Source organism: Lemur catta, chromosome 11, assembly GCF_020740605.2.
Source record: "Lemur catta isolate mLemCat1 chromosome 11, mLemCat1.pri, whole genome shotgun sequence".
In the NCBI taxonomy this organism is placed as follows: Eukaryota; Metazoa; Chordata; class Mammalia; order Primates; family Lemuridae; genus Lemur; species Lemur catta.
In genome coordinates, this window is record NC_059138.1 from 48608932 (window position 1) to 48633517 (window position 24586).

Sequence of the window (24586 nt, forward strand, 5' to 3'; positions counted from 1 at the left end):
TGGGGGAACAATCTCAAACATGAATATTAACACAGAATAGTTTATAATTAAATTGGCAATACAAACTCTAAATACTTAGGAGTTTCATAAAAGACATCAGTAAGAGCTTGATGTTTTCTTTCCAGAAATACTTCTTGAAGACTTGGGATTTTACCCTGTACCTTGGTGGGCAAGTGCAATTAAGGTGGTTAGAGAATGTAGGGAATATTCCTGAGGCAAGGCAGAAATGAGCCAGACAGAAGGCAGTCATATCAATCTTATCAGGTGGAAAATGGTTTGGGGGGCAGGAGAGTTAGTGAGAAACTCATGAGAATTGGCAACTTGGCCAGATTATACTAGGCAGAGGAATTCATTTAGATCATTTTTAAGGACTTTGGAGTCTTGGGATTTTTTAGATTTTTTCTTGTTTTCTTTTGCTGGTTGTTTGTTTAGGCAAAAAAAATGACATGATTAAAGGTAAGAGGGAGAAAAAAGAACTAATCCTTCCTGATCAACTTACTCTGCTAGATGCTTTGAATATAATAGCTCACTTATCCTCATTAACACCCTGGAAAGCAAATTTTATTATCTCTTAGAGAAATGAGTAAACAGACTCAGAGGATAATTAACTTCCCAGGTGGCACAGTTAAGAAATATTAGGATGAGTTTTTCTGATCCAAATCTCTGTCCTTCATATTGTACCACAAACTTTTCCACCCTTAACATGAAGGATGGATTTGAAGGAGTAAGGACTAATTGAAGCTATTACAGGCATCCAAGACAGAGCAAACAAAAACTTCAGATCTTCAAGAAATTATACAGGTCATCTCCTGCTATATTACAACTAAACATTCTCAGTTATCTTAAGAATCAAACACTGAGTCATTGAGGATTCTAATGTGTAGCTTAAATGGAGTAAATAAAAACTAAGCCATGTTTGAGTGTAAAGTTATCCATAAAGGAATTCACTAATAGTAATTACTGAGTGTTTTCCTCATTCATGTCTTCCAAAAATATGTGAAGACTTACTCTAGGCCTTGGAGATACAGACAGTTATCAACATGGACAAGTCCCTCTTTTGTAACTCACAGCCTAGTGGGCAGTGAGGGGAGGATAGAGATGGATGATAAATAATGAATGAATGAAAATACAGGCTAACTAATGCTGTGCTGAGTGCTGTGACGGGAATTTTCTCAACTTTTCTTGAAAAGGAGGTTACTGCAGTGCATCTCGAATTTTGATGTTCATACAAAGCACCTGGGGATCTTGCTGAAATAGAGATCATGATTCACTACGAAAGGATAGGGCCCAAGAATGGATTTCTAGCAAGCTGCCAGGGAATGGAGTTGCTAGTAGACAAGAACCGTACTTGGTGTGTCAAGATTCTGGATTGTTGTTGGGGTTGGGGCAGGTGAAGCAATTTACCTACATGAGGCAGGGACACTGGACGTGACTCCAAAATTTTGCCATGGTTCAAAACTTACAAGAAAATTCAGATTTTCCCATGTTGACTATTTTGAATATTTAAAAAGCTATATATCGAATCTCAAATTCTTTCAAAAAGTTTGTCACCCTCCACTTTGCTAAGATCTATTACATAACACTCCTCTGAAGGATGGGAAGCAGCAAGCCATTGGGATTCTGTGTGCTACACAGAAGAAACAGCGAGTACAAACACTCCTATGCAAAAATGTCTTAGAAAAGAAAAGCATGTGGCTGCAGTGTGATGACCAGATGGAAGAGGGATTTGATATGAGAGGGAGGCAGGAGACTAGACCATGTAGGACTTTATAGGCCATAGCAAAGAGTTTAGGTTTCATTCTATATGGAAAAAGAAACCATTGAAATCTTCTTAAGCAGAGAAACTTAATGATCTCACATTTTAGGGGGGAAACAAATCAAGCTGCCATAAAGACTTTATGACTGTACGACAGAAAGGCGAAGGCATGAATGAGGAGACTGGTCAGGAGGCTGAGGTCGGTGTTTCCGTCAGAGCCAACAGTGGCTACAGTAGGATGTTAACAATGGAGATGGTTAGAAGTAGAGGTAGAATCTGTAAAGAACTGGCAAAGGTTTTTACCTTAATTGCAATCTACCAGATTAGGCTGCCACAGTTTCAAGGATGCTGTCAGAAGACACAAGAGTCCTCATTCAGAAACAAAGGACTTTAGCACTCACAGCCATAGCAGTAGGCAGAGTGTCAGCATTTACATAGATTCTTCCAGTCCCAACTTCCACAAGGCAATGCAAAGTGAGCTAGGTGACACCTGCATAAGCAGTTCTCAAGACAAGATCAATATTAGTTTTCTTTTGCCCTACGATCCAATATACCACTGATGTTATACTTCTTTAAAATGTTAATATTGTGTTCATCATGGATTTTGCATTAATTTTGATTTTTTAAAAATATTGCATTAAAATATTATTTGTCTTGACTACTGAGTTTTCGTTACCCCCTTAAATTTGCATCTGAAGCAGGTGCCTCATTTACCTCCCGCTCCTCCCAGCCCTGCCTCCCCTGTGACATGTCTAGGTAGGATGGTGATTTGTGTGTCTGTAACCAACAGAGAGCATCTGTCTGAGTTCATCTCCTCGCTTAAGTTCCTCAGCATACTTAAGTCTGGTGCATGTGGACTTCAGCCTCCCTTAGGGATGGGGAAACCTTGGTCCTAGCCTTAAGCATCTTTTTCCATAAAGCAACTAAAATCAGGGTAGAGAATGAAGGCAGAATCAGGTAGCCTGGAGAGAACAGCTCCATGCCAGTAAGCAATACACATTTGCTTTCAGTTTTAAGCACTCAGCAGCTGGCTACTCATGGCTCAACCAAATGAAGGTCCAATATTTTTGTGCATCCAAAAGCCTAAATTGGATAACAAAGTCATTATTACTGTCACTATTCACTTCAACTTTGGTGACCTGTTGACTCAGAAACCAGAATCTATAGCTTTCTGGCTGGGACTCAAAACTTCAACTAATTTGGCCTTGACTCACCCAACAGTAACTTTTTAAGAAGGGAAGTCCACCATAATTCAGAGCGTTTGCTATCTCAACATAATAATGTTTCTTAGGGTATTGCCTGGTTTTAACATAAGGGCTGGGGAAGTTTTCCAGGGCTGTCACTGACTGCAAGAATTTATCTAGATTTCTTTGCATCAGTTTCTCATTCTTTAACACAGCACTTTTGTCAACATTATAAACCCAGCCCAGGTGAGTAAGAGCCCAAATACTAGTCAGTTTCTCGTCTACGGTTTCCTAGAAAGCTTTTCTGTCTCAGGGAAGTATCATCAAGAGGACCAAAGCTCCTTTTTTGTAGCCAGGTTCCACTGCAAAAAACTCTGAGACGTTTGCCAGTCATCTTGGAATGGATCTAAGGTTGGCATGAGAGACTACAGCAGGGGATGAGCCCTAAGAGATGCCAGCTGTGGTCATTCTTCCTTAACAAGCATCATGTACCCCAACCCCTCAATCTCCTGAGGAAACCAGCCAAATTTCAACTTACACCTGGTTTCTGCCTTCTCTGAAAGTCTTTCAACGCTCAGTGCAGGTGCGTATCTCTGCAACTTCAGCATGAAAGTGGAACTTTCTGCCCCCTCAGGACAAATTTTAGTACTAGTTAGAATCAGGTGGATCTGAATCCAACTGGGGAGGAAATTCACCCCACCCTACCCACCAGGGGAGAGTGAGCAGCAGTCAGGGCATTGGGCCAGCAGCTCTCTTTGAACCTACTCCTTCTTGTTACTCAGCCTTTGATCCCCTCCCCACAGCCTCCTCATTAATAGGCAATAAAATGGAGCACTATTTATTTCTGGTTAACTGTACAATTTGGTCAACATGTTTGCTACTGATTTCTGCGGACTTCTCTCAAATCCTGTTAATCAGCCCTGAGGCCCTCATAGTTCCTTTCTGAAAAAGCCATGTCTCTGTTGGCATTCCATCCTCGTTGCCAAACCTGTCAGACTGTAGTGTCTGAGATTTTACTCTACTTACAAGGTAACAAGTTAGCCTGCCACAGTTTTATTGATGCAGACAAAAAGGACTTTATGACTCACAGCTATAGCAGTAGTCGGAGTGTCAGCACTCACACGGTTTCCCTGAGTGCCACTTCCACAGAGCTACACAAAGTGGGCCAGGTGACTCCTGCACAGTCAGTGGGTTGCATTATAAGAGAGGAACTCTGAGACTAGGAAACCTGAATCTTTTATAATGGATGATATACCGCCCCTTTGCTTGAGAGGTAGGCACTGTCTTCTAAAGCTCTTTGCTCTACAAATATCCATGAAAAGACAGCCTGGAACAAACGCAGTCAGAGCCTTGCTCACAAGATAACATGACAGGCTCATGGGGAATTATCTTCCAACAGAACCAACAGAACTTGCTGCTGGACTGGATGTAAGGGCAATAGTAAAATCAAGGATGACTCCCACGTTTTTGGTTTGCACAATTGGGTGGCATTTGGTGTCACTCAAATAGAGACACTTGGGGAAAACAACCAACTTTGGCTTACATATTAATTATGATGCACCTATTTTATATCCAAAAGACTATGTCATGGTGGCAGTTGAATTTTTAAGTCTCAAAGCCCACGGGATAGGTCAGAACTAGCAATAAATATTTGGATATCATCAGATATAGGAGGTATTTAAGCCATGGAAGTCAATGGGATGATGAAGAGGAGAGAGTCCAAAACAGAGATCTAGGACACTCTAGCACTTAAAGTTCAGGTAGAAGAGATAAATAAGACAAGGAACTACCACTGAGGGAAGGATGTGTCCAGGAAGCCAAAAAGAAGGAAGTGACTGACTGCGTCAAATGTTGCTGGAGGTTTGAGGCAGATGAAAAGAGAGCAGCATGGACTGGTAGTATTCAAAGAGTCAGAACACAGAGTTATAGATACTCTTCTAACAGTGTGACTTACTGAAGGAACTGGACAACCAAAACTATGAGGCTGATACTTGGGCTTTGTAAAAAAAAAAAAAAAAAAAATTAAAAGTTTCAAATTTATGACAGGTATATTGAATAAACATGGTGCACAAACTATCATAAAAATGCAACTTTAGTTCTGCCTCACATCATCCCTTTAGTATTCCATGAGGGTAATCATGCCTCACCCCTGGATGGACATTCCAGCAGACATGTTCAAACACTGAGCGTTTACCATACATGAGGCACCATTCTGGTGCTGCAGACGGAGCAATGACCAAAAATGCTCAAGACCTTGGGAGGCCCATGAATTTGTATACTCTTAGATAACATAAGGTCCTGTAATGATTTTCAATTGAAAACTGTCTCTATTAAGAAATTAAAATGTCTAGTCCTATGTAATTATCAAAACTGTGTCTTAACATTCGATCTCATTTCCTCCTGAGGTCTGGCCGGCCTTGGCTGAGGGCCTGCAGGGGTTGGCTTCTCCTTCCTCCATGTTCATGCTCCTCAATCCACCAATTGTTCTTTCACTCTCAGCCCTGACTAAAGAGAGATGATGAAGAAGTAGGACAGTTGTTCGAGGAAGGATGGCTTTATGAACTCTAAGTCCATAAGTGATTAAAGACACATCCTTCAGGTACCTGAAAGGTGATTAAAATGTGTTTTCATGTGATCTTCAGAAGTTCCCCTCTGGCCTTTTCTCCTGCTTGTCCTTGAGTGAGTTGGCTGGCGCATTCTCTCTGGTGGCTCCACGCTCATTCCCAGGGCCTCCAGCTAGACCCTTCCAGCCTCTTCCTCCAGGTCTCCATGCTTCTCCACCCAGGCCCAGGACTACTCATGATGGCTTTCATGTGGCCCATCATGTCCATGCACAACACGCATATCCTTCACTTTGATAAGTTCCTAGAGTAAAGGACTACCATGAGATAGCAGCAAGTTTCTGTGAAATGCCACTACAGCAACTGGGCTTTTCTCACCTTCTAGATTTCCAAGGCAGGAATCAGGCCCCAATGCAGGGCATCCTCTTCATATAGAAACGTCTCAAACTTTCTGTCAATGGCCACACTGAAGCTTTCCTCATTAGCCTTTAAGTGAGGAGCTAGAACTCACCCAACAGCTTTTTCCAAGCTATCCTCCTCCAAGCCTCTCTGCTTTCCTCTTCTTATAATGTCTTAACGTGTGTGAGTTTCAAGAGTTACAGTGATGTTCTTAGAAAAGTTTTCCTTGAACATGTTTGCACATTTGGATTTGTCTCACCCCTGCCTGATATCTGGTATCTCTCATTGGCTTCACAGTCTAAGGCTGAACTGAGGCAAGAAGAGTACAATTCTAACATCATATGACACATACATGTAAAAAACAACTTATACCAGATTTATCAAGCCTTTTACATCATAGAATTAGACAGTAGCCTCTTTTCTGAGAAGTTCACAAAGGAGAAAGGAGCCTGCAATCAGGGGCCCCAAGTTGGAGAGCACTGGAGTGGTTACAGGAGACAAGAACTTTAAAATGGTGAGGACGGATTATGCTTTCAGCACTTATAGTAAATCAAGGTCTAAAGAATTAACGCCACAAGCGTAGCCTGAAATTTTTTTTAATCAAATACAAAATGAAGCTTTCTAAAGTTGTATGGCTTCCCCAGTTAATTTATTTGGTCTTCAGCTTTCCTTGATTAGAAAGCAAGGTCAGAGACTTTATAGAAATGTTTTATGGACACCTAAAGTCATTCAGGGCATTAGAAATCATGCTGTTTTATAATAGCATTTGCCTGGGGAGGAAGGGAAAAGAATCTAAAGCTCCTCTCAGATTGCAGGGAGGCTCTGTGTATCTATGGTAAATTTCCACAAAACTGATAGAAGAAATAAATAATTTCCATTTTCAGTATTGAAAGTGATAAAATATGCAGACTCTAATTTGGAATCTTCCAGAAAATTTATGGGAACTGAAGCCAGGACAAATTGTGAGATCAGAGAAGACAGAGAATGAGGATGAGAGGAGGAGGAGATACAATAATAAACCCTAGTTCTGAGGTAATTTTCAGGGGACACGGAGAAAGTAAAAATTCTCTGTCAAGGATGGGTGTACAGAAGCCAAGAGAACACAAAGATTGAACAGTGTGTCCCCAAAGTATCAAAATTCCAGAGAGATGCTGACAAAATAAGCAAAAGAAAAGGCACCAGAGAAGGAGGTTGGTTGTGTCCCCCAAAACCAAGTGGGGAAACTAGTAGCTTATATGCAGAGCTTCCAGCAAGAAAGGGAGATGGAACAGACCCAAATGTGTTCATACTATAGTGAACCTCAAACAAGCCAAGTTCACTCCCTGAAACCATCAGCAATCTGGCCACTTCATCATTTAGTATTTATGTTTTACTAATTAAGATTCCAACTTTAGTGGGTTTGCAGAAATATCTTTATGAAAATATAAAGAAAACAAAACAAAAAAATCCCTGTGAAGTCTTGGCAAGCATTCAGAAGAACCCCACACAAATGGTGTTTGCTTACAAATCCTAAGCAATGTTTCCACAAATATCCCAAACACAGAAGATTCAATATAATTACTGTATTGATTTGGCTGTAATAAGAACAGCCAATATGGATGATTCTGGGTTTCTCATTTTGGTCTTGTTTTAGTGCTTTCTCTAGTTGGCCATCTGATTGAATTTATAGCCACACACTTACTAGGCAACCTTCTCTTGTAGGTGCAGACAACCACCATGTGCATCTCTGTCAGCCTGAGTGGCTTCGTGGTCTTGGGCTGTTTGTTTGCACCCAAGGTGCACATCGTCCTGTTCCAACCCCAGAAGAATGTGGTCACACACAGACTGCACCTCAACAGGTTCAGTGTCAGCGGAACTGGGACCACATATTCTCAGTGTAAGTATAGAACTCAATGCCGACTCCTTTGTACATACAGCACTGGGGTAGGGGCCAGGCAGGCAGAAGCAGGCAACACGTCTGTCCCTATGAACAATCTCAGTTCAATTTTAATAAGTACTGATTTAACTGCTGTGCCAGGTGCTGTGCTAGGTGCTGTGCATATAGTGAGGAACAAAAGAGTCAAAGTTTCTGTTTGGGCAGTACACATGGTCTAACAGGGAGGAAAGACATCAAATCCATAATTAGGGCTTTTGACCATGTTGTGGAGTTCGATAACCTTGTCTCTAGTCCTGTTCTGCAGTTTAGTAGGTAACTTTGAACAAGTGACTTCATTGCTCCCTGCCTTAGTTTACTCATTGGACTAGAGGATTGGACTAGATCAGTATTTTATAAAGTATATTCTGTGTCACGCAGATGCTGAAGGCGCTTTATGAAAAATTAAAAAGGAGAAGATAATCAAATAAGATGAAAAAATGCTTCATCTTTAATACCCCCTTGGAAGTTTAAAGCACTTCCTTTAACAGGAGCATGTTATAGGTTTTGAGAATCTCTACAGCAATGAAACCTGTTTAACTTCATGATTCACAGTTTCTTAAAAGTATTTGACCATAGTAAAACCAACTAACATCCTGTGGAACACACTGTGGAAAACGCTGGAATAGATCGTCCTCGTACTTCAGTGACACAATGTTTTTTCAGCTGAGAACAGCTGAGAAGGCAGTGTGAACTGAAGCATACCAGGACAGCTCCCTGCTCAAAATTCTCTCCTGCTGGCCTACAAATGTCCGAAGCATTATCCTTAGAGAATCATTGGTTTAATTCTTTAGAGTTCTCTAAAGCACAAATGTACCTGAAAGGGACACCCTTTTAAGCCATTTTCAGCTCATTTGTGGTACAGAGCAGGAGAAATTCACCAAGGCAAGGATGAGGGGGAAGAAGGGGACTGGAGCCAGAGGGTGGGGGGGAGGACGGGAAGTGACAGAGACAAATGACTACTTCACCATTTCGCCTCGAGTAGGTTAGAAAGGATACTTCAAAATAGCTCAGCATCACAGGGTGAGCAATCACATTTGTGCCCTAATTTCTCCAGCAACGTACGGAATTTAACAGGGCAGCCCTTCCGCCAGCAAACAGAGGGAAGACTGGCAGGCTGAGAGCAGCTGAATTCCCAGGCACCACGAAGGTTGAGTCTCAGGGCATGATAAAACCTATGAAATAGTTTTCCTTGGATCTTAGAGAAACATGTTTATTTCTTGAGCAAACAGATCTCTTGTTTAGCAGCCCACCTGTATTAATAACAGCTAGCTAGTCCAGACAAGAACAAACTGACAATAACTGATAAAAACAACTATAATAACAGCTAACAAGAACTATCATTTATTGAGTGTTTTCTATGTGCTGGGTGGGTATTGTGCTAAATACTTTATACGTGTGTGTGTGTGTGTGTGTGTGTGCACTATATTTTATTTAGTATTCATAACTCTTAAAGTAAAGAAACCCACCCAAGGTCCACATTTTGAAAGTGGCAGAACAATAATTTAGAGTCAGTTTCTCTAATTTCAAAGATAATGTACCTACCCACTGTATCATGCTACCTCTCCCAGAAAGCAAGCCGGAAAAGTTCTCATGATGCTAAGTACTTGGTAGGCTTTACAGGGAGAACAAAGGGAAGGTTACCTAGTCTGTGCAGTAAGTTACCTCTGAGCAAAAATTGTTCTGTTGATAGCTCACAGCTCTTTGTTATTGGAACAATTTAGCAAAGTCCCTAAGTCTTCTGCAGACATTGTTCAAAATCTCATATATTCAGACCTCAATAATTTAGAAATGTCAGCATTTTCTAATATATATGCTGTGAATTAATAAATTCCTGAAGGGATAACGAGGGCACTTTCTCCAATCAAGTCTCTTGTCAAATTCAGAAATGTCCATTTACACAAAAACAAGGTATTGTGACTACAATGGACCTGCTTAAGTGTTGCTCAGCAAGCTAATCTTTAGTGACCCAATCAGTACTTTAAGGTAGGTGTCCACCCAACCCAACATTTTTGGACTTTTTTGTTACTCAATGAAATTTTAAATAAATTTTCTTTTTTTAAAAATGTCTAAATTCAGACCTCATTGTTTTAGCAATGTTACTTTAATTAATCCAAATCAATGAAGTGGTATTATGTAACAAAGTGAAGAATTTATATAACATCTTTAGGCATTTTAAAGTGCATAAGTAACAAATACATTCACCTGTTATTTATAATTCCATATCTTTTATTCAAAGTAGTTTTATATTTATGAACTCATTTTACTATCATGAGCACCAGATATCACAAGTTCTATTTTGTAGATGAGTAAATTGAGAATTTAAGTTACTTCTCAAGGATCTACAATGATTCAAGAGTCAAAAGTTGACGCTGGATTTCTGATTTACAATTAAAACCCTTCCCATTTTAGTAAATTGAAACTATTGTTATGAAATCCATTCATTCATTAAATTCTTTAGCACCTACTATTAAAATATACCAGAAATTTCTAAGAGCTGTATACACAGTAATGGGTAGGAGAGAGTCCCTGGCCTAATGAACCTTAGTATCTAGGACAGTGTTTTTCATACTGTAGAGTGGAACCCATTAATAGGTCATGAAGCTTATTTAGTATGTTTGACCAGGGTTTTTGAAAAGAAAAAAATAGATAAATCTTAGAGTTCATTACATATAATAAAGGTAAGCCATGATCGCTAAGTTGTGTGTATACCAGGTCCAGATAAAATATATTTGTTACTGTGAATCACAAAGAAATTAAAAGGCCACTAGGCTATGGGATCTAGTTCTATGCATGAATATGTCACTGACCCACTGTGGTAAGAGTTTAAGCAACTCATTTAATATCTCAGTGCCTATTTCCTTTATTATATATTCAGTTCAGTTTATATCCATTTCCCTCCTATATACAAGGAAGTATGTTTTTTTTATAAATCAAGAAAAATCCTTAAACTACTCTGAGTTCATTAGATAAAGCATATGTTTTATTTAGGTTGTACATAATTTGTGTACTTCCAGTAAGTATTATGCCAGCACTTTATTCCATTGGGTAGCTGCTACCAATATTGCTGTTGGTTTTCTGATTTATTCTCTCCAGAGGTAAAAACAAAACCCCATGTACAGATGAGAGTAAGCTAATATAGCAACAGGGTTATCTGGTCCTCTCCATGTAACAAACTTCCCCATAACCTAGAGGCTTAAAACAATAACACTTTTATTATCTCTCATGATTTTATGGGTCAGGTAATCAGTCAGGGCTTGGCTAGGCAGTTCATCTGCTCCATGAGGCCATTTTTTTTTTTTTTTTTTTTTTAGAGACAAGGTCTCACTATGTTGTCCAGACTGGTCTCAAACCCCTGGCCTCAAGTGATCCTCCTGTCTCAGCCTCCCAAAATGCTAGGATTACAGGCATGAGCCACCATGCCAGCATGTTCCATGAGGCCTTGACTGGAGTTCTTTGTTTTTTAGCAAAGACTGAGATAATCTGGAGGATCCACAATGGTTTCCTCTTTTATTCTTGGTACCTTGAAAGGAAGCCTCTCCACATTGGCTCCCACAAGAGCATGTTCCATAAAAAAGGAAACTGATACAACATGACTGGTACCATATGTATTTATCAAAGCTGTGACAGAGCCTGCCCAGATTCAATGGGAGGGACACAGACTCCACCTCTCAAAGGATTTGTAACCATTTTTTTGATGTCATACTCTCCAAATCCTATCAAGGATTATAGAGACTTGACACATTTAATCCCATGCAATACCAAGAAGTCACCCAGACTGAAAAGTACAGCCATATCAATCCCCAGTTTATTCTCTGGCAAGAGAGTGGCAGAAGCACCACATTGCTCTGGAGCACAGGGAAGCTTCCTGAGGGCAGCTAAAGTGGTGGATGGCAGAAAGCATTAATAATGAATTTTTAAAGCTGAGAAATTGCTTTAAAAGGATGGAAAAGCATGACCAAACTCAGAAGCAGCCATGGAAGGAAGAATGCCTTGGAAAACTCACTGTTTAAGGAATGTTTTACATATTGCTGTGTGCAAAAGATGTGTCTGATTAGCTAGATATAGTGGAAGTCAGAATTATAAAAATAAATGAAAACTTAACTTTTCTCCATTAAGAGTACCCATGGGTCAATGGTTCCCAAATATTTGTGTACAAAAAATTAACCTCTTTGAAATGGGGATGGCCTGGCCCCACCCATAGATAATCTGATTCATGTGGTCTCGGACAAAGGCCAGAAATCTGGTTTGTAACAGATACCCCAGCTGGTTCCATGGAAGTGGTCCAAAGGAAACATTTTGAGAACCTCTGCCCAAACCATGCTTGTCTACTTCATCCTCTGACATCAGTGCAATGCAGGAAGGTCTTAGACCATCAAGGAGGAAACAGGGTTTCAGGGAGGGAGTGGCGTTCTGAACTCCCGTCCTCTGCCTCGTGATGCCAGTAGCCACATCCCCATGCAGTTATTTCCCAAGCTGCCTCTGCAACCTCCAGGGAAGGCATTTCCAGCATACAAGCACCTCGTATCTCAGAAAACATTTACTAAAAGTGGGCATGCTCCTTCTAATGGCAGTATAACTCAGAGACCTCGAAATTCCAAACTCATACTTGTAACGCTGCTCCCACACCCACACACATAAGCAAACATCCTTTGTATTTGGGTAAAAAAGAAAAGAGGTCATTCTTTATTCTGTTTAGCTTTAGAAGAAAAAGAACTTCCCAGAGCTGGTTCCTAAGGACAGCCAATCAACAACATATGCTGTTAATGTAAATAAAACTACATAATATTGAAAGAGATAAGCTAGAAGTACACATGAGGTTAGTCACCATAAAACCCTATAGGAGCCATGCAGGTGAGAATGTTGGCATTAATATGGTTTTGTGTCAGCCTGGGACTGGGGAGAGGTGAGAAATGAAGTCTGCCTCATAGTCTATAGAGCTATTATGTACCCAGACTTGGTCCTATGAGGATGTGTGTGTCTCTTGTTCATGGTAATCATTCAGATGTTTATATGTCATTATCATTAAGATCAGCCAAGAGACTCCTGTTAACTAATGATACCCGGATTGAGGTCCCCAAGGAGTTGTAGGCATTTGGAGATTGATTTCTCTGCCAAAACCTTACTCAGAAAGTCACTTGTCTGGGTGGTAATGTGTGAACTGCTTAATTAATAGAATTATTCTTTATTACAAAGTATCTTCACATCATAAAAAGTGGCAGTATGAAAAGATCAAGAGTCATGGCATAATTTTCCACACAGCTACAGCAACAGAAAGCAAATGCATGAGGACAAGGCTGTATTTATCAATGGCCGAGCCTTTGAAGATACTCTAGTTAGCACGGGGCAAGCCATTGTTGAAGTCTAAAGATGACTTTATAAAAGAATACCATATCACGTAATGCCCAAGTTTCTTCTCTACAGTGCAACTCCAGAATAACAGTATCCCATGCCCACACTCTAAGTTCAGGAAGTCCCATAATGACACTATGTCCTAGTCTGGCCGGGCAAATTAGCAAGTTACATGGTAACACAGATTGAATTGAAGGTCTTTCTTGCCACAGGCATAAATATGTTATAAACATAAATCCTCAACAGGTAATGCAGGAAAAGCCTATTCAGCAAGTTAAACCAGCTGCATCCAGGGAAGACTATATCTAAAACATCCAAATCAAATAAATCTCCATGCATTTTTCCCTTTGGAAACTCCACAGTATTCCTGAGAATCTCCCTTTCACTCCCTTCCTCATTGAGGATGAAAAATTGGCTCCAGCTATCACAGGTAACCCTACATGCATTAGAGAATTGATGTTTAGTACCACTCCTTTCTTCTGTTTAACATTGCCCTTGTATTTGTCTCACAACTGCCTTTTGACAAACCTTAAATCATTTTGTTTTTATATTTAATATTTCATTAGGTTTTCCCCAAGCAAATATATCCCACCTTCCTTAATAACAGTGACCACAAAGACTAGAGCTGGGAGGGCTGCTAAGGAACATTTATTCTAATAACCACATTTCTAGATGAGAAAACTAGAGCCCCATTAGATAGTTTAAGGAATTTGGTAACTAAAGTCTCAAAAGCTCCTATATGGCCTCTCTGGATTTTCTGCCTCAGCTCAGTCACAAAATTCAGCTCAGTGACTATTCTGACAATGACAATCTTAACATCTGCAAATTCAATGATTTTTTTTTAATTAAAAGCTTCCCCTTTAGCTTCACACCTGATGGCATCTTGTTCTATCAGCATGGGTACAGACTTGTATTATTCTCAAAAGTCCCATGCTAGGGAGCGCAACAGCTTAAATCATGTCCATCTGAGACCCCGTGGTCCACACAACCAAGCTGCTCACAGAGAAAGCATGATCTTCCAGTGGGCTACCCACAAAGCTTCTCAGGAAATGTGATTTGATGAAGACAAATAAAGGAATACCGTTAGTGTTGACTGACTAAATGTTTATGTCAAAGATATAACTTCCCCCATTAAGTTGTATTTAAAAACAATCATCACTGTATTGAATTAAATTACACTGCATAGTTCCCTCTTCCATCCTGTACATTTGATCAGAATGCAAACTCGGAAAGAGTTCCTAAATCAGAGTTCAATATAGTATGAGCAATACCTACAGTCATCCGCATTTTCTTGTAACCCCAAATTTATGAAATGTCTTTGAGAACATGGTATTATGCTCAGAACTATGTAGATATGCTAACTTTAAAAAGAAAATATGTATATGATGAATTATTACTTGTACATTAGTTTCAGATGCTCGATTCCTTAAAACCAACCAAACAAGGGTCTAATATCAATTTATTATACTCTATTTCTCTTCTCTACTTCTTTTCTTACTTTTAGTGAAATTCTCTGGAGAATACCCCTAACTGGAGAGATTGGTATGTCCATATAGGATGAAAATCCCTACTCATATGAAAAAATATACAATAGGGTGGAGTGGGTCTGCCCTACCCAGTGTAATTTCAGAGGCATTGGGAGAGGGTCCCCTTACCAAGTAGATGACTAATCCTGCTGATGTGACCAATCATCAATTCACTCATTCATTAAAGAAACTTTTGGATGTAGGTTCAGCTGTAGGCACTGGGGACATAGTAATAAACAAAAGAGACAAATTCTGCTCTCACAGTGTTTGCATTGGGCCAGAGGAGGGACTCAGAGAGATAACCAATTCATGCATAATGTATCAGCTGTTAATGAGTGATGTGGAGAAACTAATATAGCGAATGGACAAAGAAGACACACTGGGACTGGAGAGAGTTACTATTTTTTGTGGAGTGGCCAGAGAAGACCTCTCTGATAAAGTGACACTTGAGCAGAGACATACAGGAAACAAAGGAAGTGAGCCTTGCCAATATCTGACAGAAAGACATTCTAGGCAGGGGGAACAGCAAATGCAAAGACCTAAAATTGAAAGGACATCAAAGAGGCCAGTGTGGTTAGAGGCAGATGAATAGGGTGAAAGTGAGAGGAGATGAGGACAAAGAGGGAGAAGATCATGTAGGACTTTAGAGGTCACTCTAAGGATTTTGCTCTTCTATTGAAAGAAATGGGAAAGCACTAGAAGGGTTTCATTAGAGGTGTGGCATGACTTTACTTTAAAAGCACCATTTTTGGCTGTTTTGGCATCATGTAACACAGAGAGCAGGCAGGGAGATCACTTAGGAGGCTGTTGTATTGTCCAGCTGTTGGTGGCTTAGACCAGGGTGATAGCAGTGGAAGCTAATAAAGTGTACAGATACTGCACATAATTTGAAGGTGAAGCTAACAGTATTAGCTCCACTAGAAAGGAGGACTGATGCCTGACTTATTTTATTAGAGTTTAACACTTTCAGCTTCAGCCTTTTATCCCTATGTGTAGTAGCACATGCAGCTCATACTAGTTATTTGAGTCTCGGGGTGAATGAGTTTCTGATCCTTGCCTGAAACCACATTTGGATAGAAAGGAGGAGAAATCAGAGATGTTAGGCAATGAGAAGAATGCAGAGTTGATAGAACAGTATAAAAAATTGATTTCTTTCATTTACCAAATATTTATTGGGCATTCACTTTTGTGTTTTTTTGAGGAAGGGAGAACAAAGAACATGATTTACAAAAAAAAAAAAAAAAAAACAGCATGATGTGGCAACAATGGAGAGAGAGAAATTGAAGACTGCTGTGGTTTTAATGTGTCCCGCAAACTTCATATGTTGGAAATTTAATCCCCAAATGCATGTGTTGATTGGAGGTGGTGCCTTTGGGAGGTAATTAGAATTAGATAAGGTCATCAGGGTGGGGCTCCCATGATGGGACCCATAACTTTATAAGAAGAGGAAGAGAAATCTGAGCTTGTTGTGTCTCACCCTGTGATGCCTCCAACAATGTCATGACGCAGAGGAAGACCCTCATCAGATGCCCAGTGTCATGCTCTTGGACTTCCCAGCCTCCAGAACCATGAGCTAAATAAATCTCTATGCTTTATAATTTTCCTAGTATGTGATACTCTGTTATAGAAACAGAAAACAGACTGGTACAATTTCTGTTGATAAGGTAAATAAGTTGTATCATGGGTTATAAAAAAGATCCATGACATATCTTCTCTTTCTATGAATCTTGTCTCACAAGAAGAGTATCACTGAATGAAGAAGTCTTTGCTTTCATACAGTTTTAATTCCACATTTCAAAACCAAGTCTTAGGTTGTAGATTTTCATTTTTACCCCATATCATAATAAATATGATGATCTTCAATCTACTTTTAACAGTGTAAGGCCATTACTTGGGTCATAAAGGGAAAACAATGCCTGAAAATTCAGTCCATATTTCTTAATAATGAATTCTTTGCCTTCCACCACTGTGAAATCTCTAACATAGCAGGAATACCAAACCAGTGGGTAGTAGTATCATCATCTGCCCAGACAACATATATGAACCACAAGAAGAACGTCTCCTGGAATGAGACCAAGGTACCTTACCACAAGTAAAATTAAGATGATGAGTAAGAAAACAGACCCAATGATTAAGCAGAACTGCAAGGCAACAAACAGCTGGTGGAAACTGGATTCCATTACCATAATATTAAAATATCTAAACAAGCAGACATCCTGGGAAAAATTGTTTGGGGTCACTGGGAACAAGGAAATGGAACAGATGGGGGAAAACTAGAATGTCTGTTCTGTTGAAATGTTTGTTTTATTTTTTTCCAAGTCTGACGTGTTACACAGTTATAGTAACACACTGATTCTCAGGAACCAGTCTTAGCCACTAAATTGACTAACAGACTTGGCATCCATAAAAATCTATTAAATAAATATGTTTAGCATTGATTGAGGGCCCAATTACCTGAAAAAAAATACAGTAATTTCCCCCAAAGCCTGGCCAGCCCATGCATTACTAGTAGAAGAGAAGTGGATTTCAAAGAACAGAAAAAGCTTCCACTTGATGACTACATTGATCTCCAATGTTTCACTAGTTTGTGGAGCAAAATATGCCTTTTGATGGCTGTGAATTGCCCTTTTGTGATCAATAGTGGAACTTATGAGGTCTTTTTCAGTTACCTTCAGTTTTCATTTTGAATGGCAAAAATCACCACCTTAGCCTAAAGTAACTATTAGCTGCTACTCACCCCAAGTCCCAGGAAAGCCAAAAACAAGACTACACGCCTTTTATTTCTGGCAGAAAGGGTGATTATAGAAATCTGTTTAACTGTACTTAAGAAAGTGTGCTAAACTTACCCCATTAAAAATCCCAAGAGAATTTCATCAGAATAATAGCAAAAGCTCACCACAAACACACAAACAAAAAAAATGGCAGTACTTTGCCCTTCCACATATTTTACTACCTTAGGGAATAACAGATGGGCTAATATGGGAGGCATATGTAAAATATTTGTGAAAGGCAAAGTAATTGAGATAGTAAACTCATAAAACAATAATTTCCTCTACTATATTCAGCATCATGTACAAAAATGAGATTTTTTTTAAAAAAATAATGAAACACACTGGCAAAAGCTACAAATGCAATCATATAAAAGAAGCAAAAAAATACAGATTAGCATTCCCTTCAACACACTACAAAGTGTTTAGGGGAATAAATAGCTGCAGAAAGAATCTTGTGAGTTTTGCTGTTGCTATTTCTTTTAAGAAGGCCTTAAATTTGTATTATCTTTCTCTCAAAGAAATTAGACATTCTTGACACAGAGTGTTTCCTTTAATATCCCTATGAAGCACGTAGATAACTCAAAGTTATTCTATTAATTTCCATAATGATGTCCACGGAGTGCAGAGAAGACTATTTTAAACTAGAACTTGATGATTTTCTGTGCATCTAGCCTTGTAGTCCTTACCTAGATTGTCAAAATTCACCCAATTTGAAGAAATTAGAATGCAATGACCAAGCCAACTATAAGAGTATGTGTCAAAGAATAATATTACATCAAGTTCCACAATAGGATGAGGAACATCAGAGTAGATTTCTGATAAAATCTTAAGAAATGCAAGTAGAGAGAGTATTAGACTAGTACAAGGTAGATGGCAAAGGGCATTGGCATACTAGTCCTTAGTTCTCCTAGATCTACCCCCATGACACATCATTTCTCTTCAATCTCTGAAAATGAAAAACCTGCACAGAAATAATAAAACTTGATCCTGGAAAAGATAAAGAGATTAGTCAAAATGTCAAAGGCAGAATGCCTGCTATGGGAGCTCACATCTGAGCCAGTTCTCTTTGCAAGGGTAGTTTGGGGGTCATTGCCACAATGTGGCTTGAGAAACAGAAAAGCCCACCTCTCTGAAAATAAGGCTGCCCACAGGCCTCACATTTGCTGATCATTTCTTTAGTTAAAAGATTATTTCCTTCTTGAAACTTCTATTGGTTTCCTCATTCTTTGAAATGCAAATATTTATATGATCATTCAGGAAATATTTATAGAGAATCTATTCCATGACCAGCACTAGGGATAAAAATAACAAAATAAACAAGCAGAGCCATTGCATATTTTCTAGTGTCCAAGAATGCAGGACACTAACAAAAATAATAATAATAATAAGCCAAAAAAAAAAATCAGGCAGCAACAACTGAATAGGCTGAATTTCAAAACTGTGTTTTGTGAAAGAAAGTAATGGACTGGCCCTATTTTAGATTAAATGGCCTGATGACAGCTTGAGAAGGTGATATTTCAGATATGGATGACAAACAGGAGTCAGATACATGATGATCAGAGGGAAGAACATTTCTAGCAGAGGCAAAACCTACTGCAAAGGCATAAAGTTGAGAAACAGATTTGCTATGTTTCAAAACAAAAGCAGGAAGGGAAAGAGAAAATGTGGAACGAAGTGAACACAAAGATTGGTGAAGTCCAAATCACACCATTATTTATAAGCCAGAATAAGGAGCTAGCAGAAAGAGAAGCCATCAAAGGTGTTGTGTAGGTAGATGAGTGGTATTTAAAAATACTCTCACTGCTGTGTAGAGAATGTATCGCAAAAAGGCAAGAATGGAAACAGACATGCCAGTGGTACAGCCATGGCATTGGTCAGGAGAAAGATAATGGTGGGTTGGCCCAGGCGGTGGATGCAAAGATAGAAGTAGTTGGTATAAATATAGAGTTGATTGGACCTGATGATAGGTTTGACATAGGGGCAGGGGCAAAAAGTGAATGAAGCATAAATTTTAGACTTTTGGTTTGGGTAATTGGCCAGATGGTGAGATCATTCACTGAGGCAAGGAAGGCCAGATGGGGACAGGTTAGGGAATCAAGAGTTCTGCTCCAGTCACTGATTTTTAAATGTGTATTAAACATACACGTAAAGATGTCAAGTAGGCAGCTGGATACAAGGGGCTGCAGAAAGAATACATATTGAACAGTCTGGAGTGCTCTCCTAAGTTTCCAGTGACATATGATATGAATTTCACTTTATCTTGTTCTTTCTCTTACCTTGCCTACCTTTGATGAAGGTGGAATTAGATAAAATACGTGAAAATACTTTTTATATAATTAAAATATTTCAAAGAATAAACTAAAGCCTTCACATTTGGAATTATTATCACAACCACTTTCCATCAAATATTTATCTGGCACACACTATGTTAAAAGTTTCTTCACTGTAGAAGCTTCAGGAAACGTAGATTTATGCCATTCCTGCTCTTAAAAATATTGTAACTTTTAATGGCTCATATTGTAAAGAAAATTGAACCTGATCTTAACAATGATAAAAGGAAAAAATATCTCCAAAAGAGTTAGAGTGTCATACGACTCCATAGTAACTTTAGGCAGCCACACAGACATGACTTTATAGATTTTCTCACATACCTAGCCAAGTAATCAATGCAAAATTGAGGGGCTGTAGATTCCCTAGGGGTGGACCTACTGAAAGACATCAGTTCCCCAAATATGGTGAATGCTCCCCCACTAAATGCCATATAATCTCAAATTTTATAATTAGTTATTCCTTCATATTTAAAGAAATTCTTATGCAAGATGCAAATTTATGAGGCAAGAATATAACCACTATCAGGTGTGAACACTTTAGCATGAAATTAATTTATCTGCTTATTAACTGTGAGATATGCTTTTAAGGAATAGGACAGATGACTGGTTAATTTGATCAGGGCTGAGGTCAAGCAGCCAGAGGATCAGCTCCTACTGGTCAGAGTGTATCCAGATAGGCCAGTGGATGGACCATAGAGGGGCTGTAAAAGTAATGGAAGGCCATCTATTTACCCTGTTCTCTTGGCTACATGGTTTCATCCCATGGAGAATGGAGTTCCTTGCTTTTGTTCTCATTCAGTGTGTGCGTGTGGGGGAAGCATTCAAGGTTAAATAGATATAACTTATCTGTACCTAGATTTCTGATAAAAACAAAACTTTACCAACAATGAGTTAACAGCTAAGAGTTCTATCTGGAAAAACTAAGTGTCATAAAAAGAATGAATATATATAAAACATCCCTGTATTATACACACACCATGACACTGTTGTCAGTATTGTCATTAACAAGGACATCACCATCCCTTTGGAATGTCTTCTTTCTGAGAACTGTTATGAAATTGAAGCTCTCAGAACCCCAGGCCTCACTAGCATTTTCACTGAGGTTATCTACTTGAACAATGAAAATATATCAAACCATTCTCTAAGGCAGTAGAGTTCACAGATGACTCATGAGACTGCATAAGAGTTATCCCTTCCCCCTGAGTTAGAGTCTCAAGCATGTCCATTCTCCAGACAGTGCGCCTGGCACTCACCATGTAGTCATACCTCCATCCCCTCCTCCCACCCCCCACCTCCTCGACTCAGCACCTTCAAGCATGACCATTCCCCAGACGGTGGGCAACGCACTCATCATGTAGGCATACACCCATCCCCTCCCCCCACCCCCCGTCTCAGTCTGATATCCAATTGGTATCCTTCCCCAATGTGCATTTAGGTGATGATCAGGGAAACCAATTTTCTGGTGAGTACATGTGATGCTTGTTTTTCCATTCTTGGGATACTTCACTTAATATAATGGGTTCCAACTCTCTCCAGGAGAACCAAAGAGATGTCGTATCACTGTTATTTCTTATAGCTGAATAATACTCCATGGTATACATATACCACAGTTTACTAATCCATTTGTGGATTGATGGGCATTTGGGTTGTTTCCACATCTTTGCAATTGTGAATTGTGCTGCTATAAACATTCGGGTACAGGTGTCTTTGTTATAGAATGACTTTTGTTCTTCTGGGTAGATGCCCAATAATGGGATTGCTGGATCGAATGGTAGGTCTACTTGAATCTGTTTAAGGTATCTCCATAATGCTTTCCACAGGGGTTGCACTAGTTTGCAGTCCCACCAGCAGTGTATGAGTGTTCCTGTCTCTCTGCATCCATGCCAACATGTGTTGTTTTGGGATTTTTTGATAAAGGCCATTCCCACCGGAGTTAAGTGGTATCTCATTGTGGTTTTGATTTGCATTTCCCTGATGATTAGGGATGTTGAGCATTTTTTCATATGTTTGTTAGCCATTCTTATATCTTCTTTTGAAAAATTTCTATTCATGTCGTTTACCCACTTTTTGATAGGGTTGTTTGATTTTTTCTTGCTGATTTTCCTGAGTTCCAAATAGATTCTTGTTATCAGTCCTTTATCTGATGTGTATGTGTAATCAGGTTAAATGACTCCCACAACTGTCATCCCAAACATCTCTAGGTGCAGAGAATTATACTAGATTGCTTAGATGTGACGAAAGTCTCTCAAAGGTGATGTAACACCAAAACCTAACCTCAACTAGCCAGTACAACAGTCATTGTTGAATAAGGAAACATAAAAATGAATGAACTAATTAGTGAATCAATAATGGGTTTCTGATAAATTTTAGTAAAACCTAGCCCTCCGAATCGATGCTGTAAAATTCAGTAAAATAAATTATATCTAAATTGCTATGATAAACAGAAAAAAAAAAGTTATCCCTGACTAGAGAGATTTATTGATAATTCAGGTATTGAAAATAGTAAATAACTTGATAATCTATAAGAAAATTATAGTAAGCTTACAATTTTACACATTGTATTTTAACCAGTTTAGAGATTACCAGAGCTAATTTTCAACCCACAAATGACTTATTGCAACAATGATTATGCTTATAAATTCTCTCTCCAAGAGGGATGACATTAGTGGAGGTTATGTTCCAGGATGCAAACTAATTTTGAGCAGAACATATTTAGAAAGTTGACCTACTACAGCATTAAATCATTTAGCATTTTCCAAAGCCAAATTAAAATGAGTTCTTAACTTAATTTTAGCCTAATGTCTGGGATTAGGCATGCCATTACCTATTTGGCCCACTTGACTAACTTCGAGTGTTCTGTCCCACTTTGTTTTCCAGCCTCCGCAAGCACGTATGTCCCAACGGTGTGCAACGGGCGGGAAGTCCTTGACTCCACCACCTCATCTCTGTGATTGTGAATTGCAGTTCAGTTTTCGTGTTTTTAGACTGTTAGACAAAAGTGCTCACGTGCAGCTCCAGAATGCGGCAGCAGAGCAAAAGAACCCTAGTACCTTTTTTTAGAAACAGTACAATAAATTATTTTTGAGGACTGTACAGTATTTAGTGATGTGCTAGAACTTTCTAGGCTGATTCTAGTGTCCCTATTATTAACAGTTCCCCCTAGAACATGGAAATAACCATTGTTTACAGAGCTGAGCATTGGTGACAGGGTCTGACAGGGTCAGTCTACTAAAAAAAAAAAAAAAATACGGTGGCAATATTAGGTAACTTTTTTTCCTATGAGGTTTTTTGTAGGTCCTTGTTGTAACTAATTTAGGATGAGTTTCTATGTTGTATATTAAAGTTACATTATGTGTAACGGATTGATTTTCTCAGCACAAAATAAAAAGCATCTGTATTAATGTAAAGATATTGAGAATAAAACCTTCAAGGTTTTCCAGCATGGTGGATAATGGTTTGTTCTTCTTGAATCACTTGAGGTAATGTGAACATGTGGACTTCAAATCATTTCTACTTTTAATGTTGGAAGAAATTATCTAACTGTGTTTTTTCTTCACATCCACACACACTTGGAACTCAAGCTACTCGGCTGGAGAGGCATGAGCAGATCTAGACTCATTTACAGATCGCAATGATCACAAATTGACTGCAGGGCACGCCATAAATATCAAGCAATTCAGTGGCCAGATGACAATATACATGTTGGTTTTTTAAAGCCACATCTGTATGATGGCCGAGAATTTCCCAAATAGGGCTCTCAGGTAAGGAGGAGAGAGTTTCTACATTCTGAATGCAGAGACCATCACTTCCGGGGTCCAAAAACATGTCCAAAAACAACCTGAACTACTAGGAAAGAGATGTGCAAAGCATCTTGCCATTTCTTTGCAAAATCACTCCCACTACTCATAGCTGAATGAGGCAATAAGATCGCAGGATGTCTATTTACCAATGCTTTTCCAAAGTACTAGTACCAATGCTCCGGCACAGGCTTGTCACTAAACTCAAATATTTTGCTAACCTAAATAAAGGAGTGAACAGGGAAAGCACGGATAAGCTAAAACTGGCTTATTCTTACCACATACTGTCCCATTTCTGTCAACCTTTAAGTCACAAATCATTTATTAACATAGGAAAATTTACTGAGAACCTCACTACATGCCAGATCCTGTGCCAGGTACCATGGACAGAGCACGTGTTAGCTTCCTGTGGCTGGTAGAAGAAATTAGTATAAACTGGGTGGCTTAAAATAACAAAAATTTGTTCTCTCACACTTTAGGTAAGCCAGAAGTCTGAAATTAAAGTATCAGGAGGGCCACACTCCCCCAGAGGATCTAAGGGAGAATTTGTTCCATGCCTTTTCTGGCTTCCTTGGCTTGTGGCCACATTGCTCCAATCTCTACCTCCATCTTCACATCACCTGCTCTTCTGTGTCTGTCTTCTGCTCCCTGTGTGTCTTACAAGGACACCCGTCATTGGATTTAGGGCCAACATGGATAATATAGGATGATCTCATCCTGAGATTCTTATTTATTTTGGCAAAGGCCCTTTTTTTCAGATAAACTAACATTCTCAGGTTCTGGGGATTAGGATGGAGACATATCCTTTTGGGGCCACTATTCACAAAAAAAGAAAAAAAAAGATGAATAAGATATAGTCCCTAACTTTAAGAAGCATAAAGGCTAGAAAATATGTTAATGGCAATGACCAAGGAAGACAGTACAGGGAAAGAAGAGAATTAAGGATATGAATGAAGGACCCACAAGCTAAATAGTCAGGGCCTGAATAATCAAGACAT

General features: G+C 39.2%; 1 protein-coding gene across 4 annotated transcripts in view; it reads left to right on the forward strand.

The window, feature by feature from the left end:
* Positions 1 to 23027, forward strand: part of GRM3 (glutamate metabotropic receptor 3) — a 207578-nt gene extending 184551 nt beyond the window's left edge. The window contains exons 4-6 of one of the 4 annotated variants that reach the window (XM_045565549.1): positions 7602 to 7743; positions 20419 to 20454; positions 22669 to 22742. In XM_045565549.1, coding sequence (XP_045421505.1) covers positions 7602 to 7743; positions 20419 to 20454; positions 22669 to 22742 — 252 coding nt within the window. Of the gene's footprint in view, positions 1 to 7601; positions 7777 to 20418; positions 20455 to 22668 lie in introns of all 4 variants that reach the window. The other 3 variants (XM_045565548.1, XM_045565547.1, XM_045565550.1) reach the window with 3 other exon arrangements.
* The last annotated feature ends 1559 nt before the right edge of the window (positions 23028 to 24586 follow it).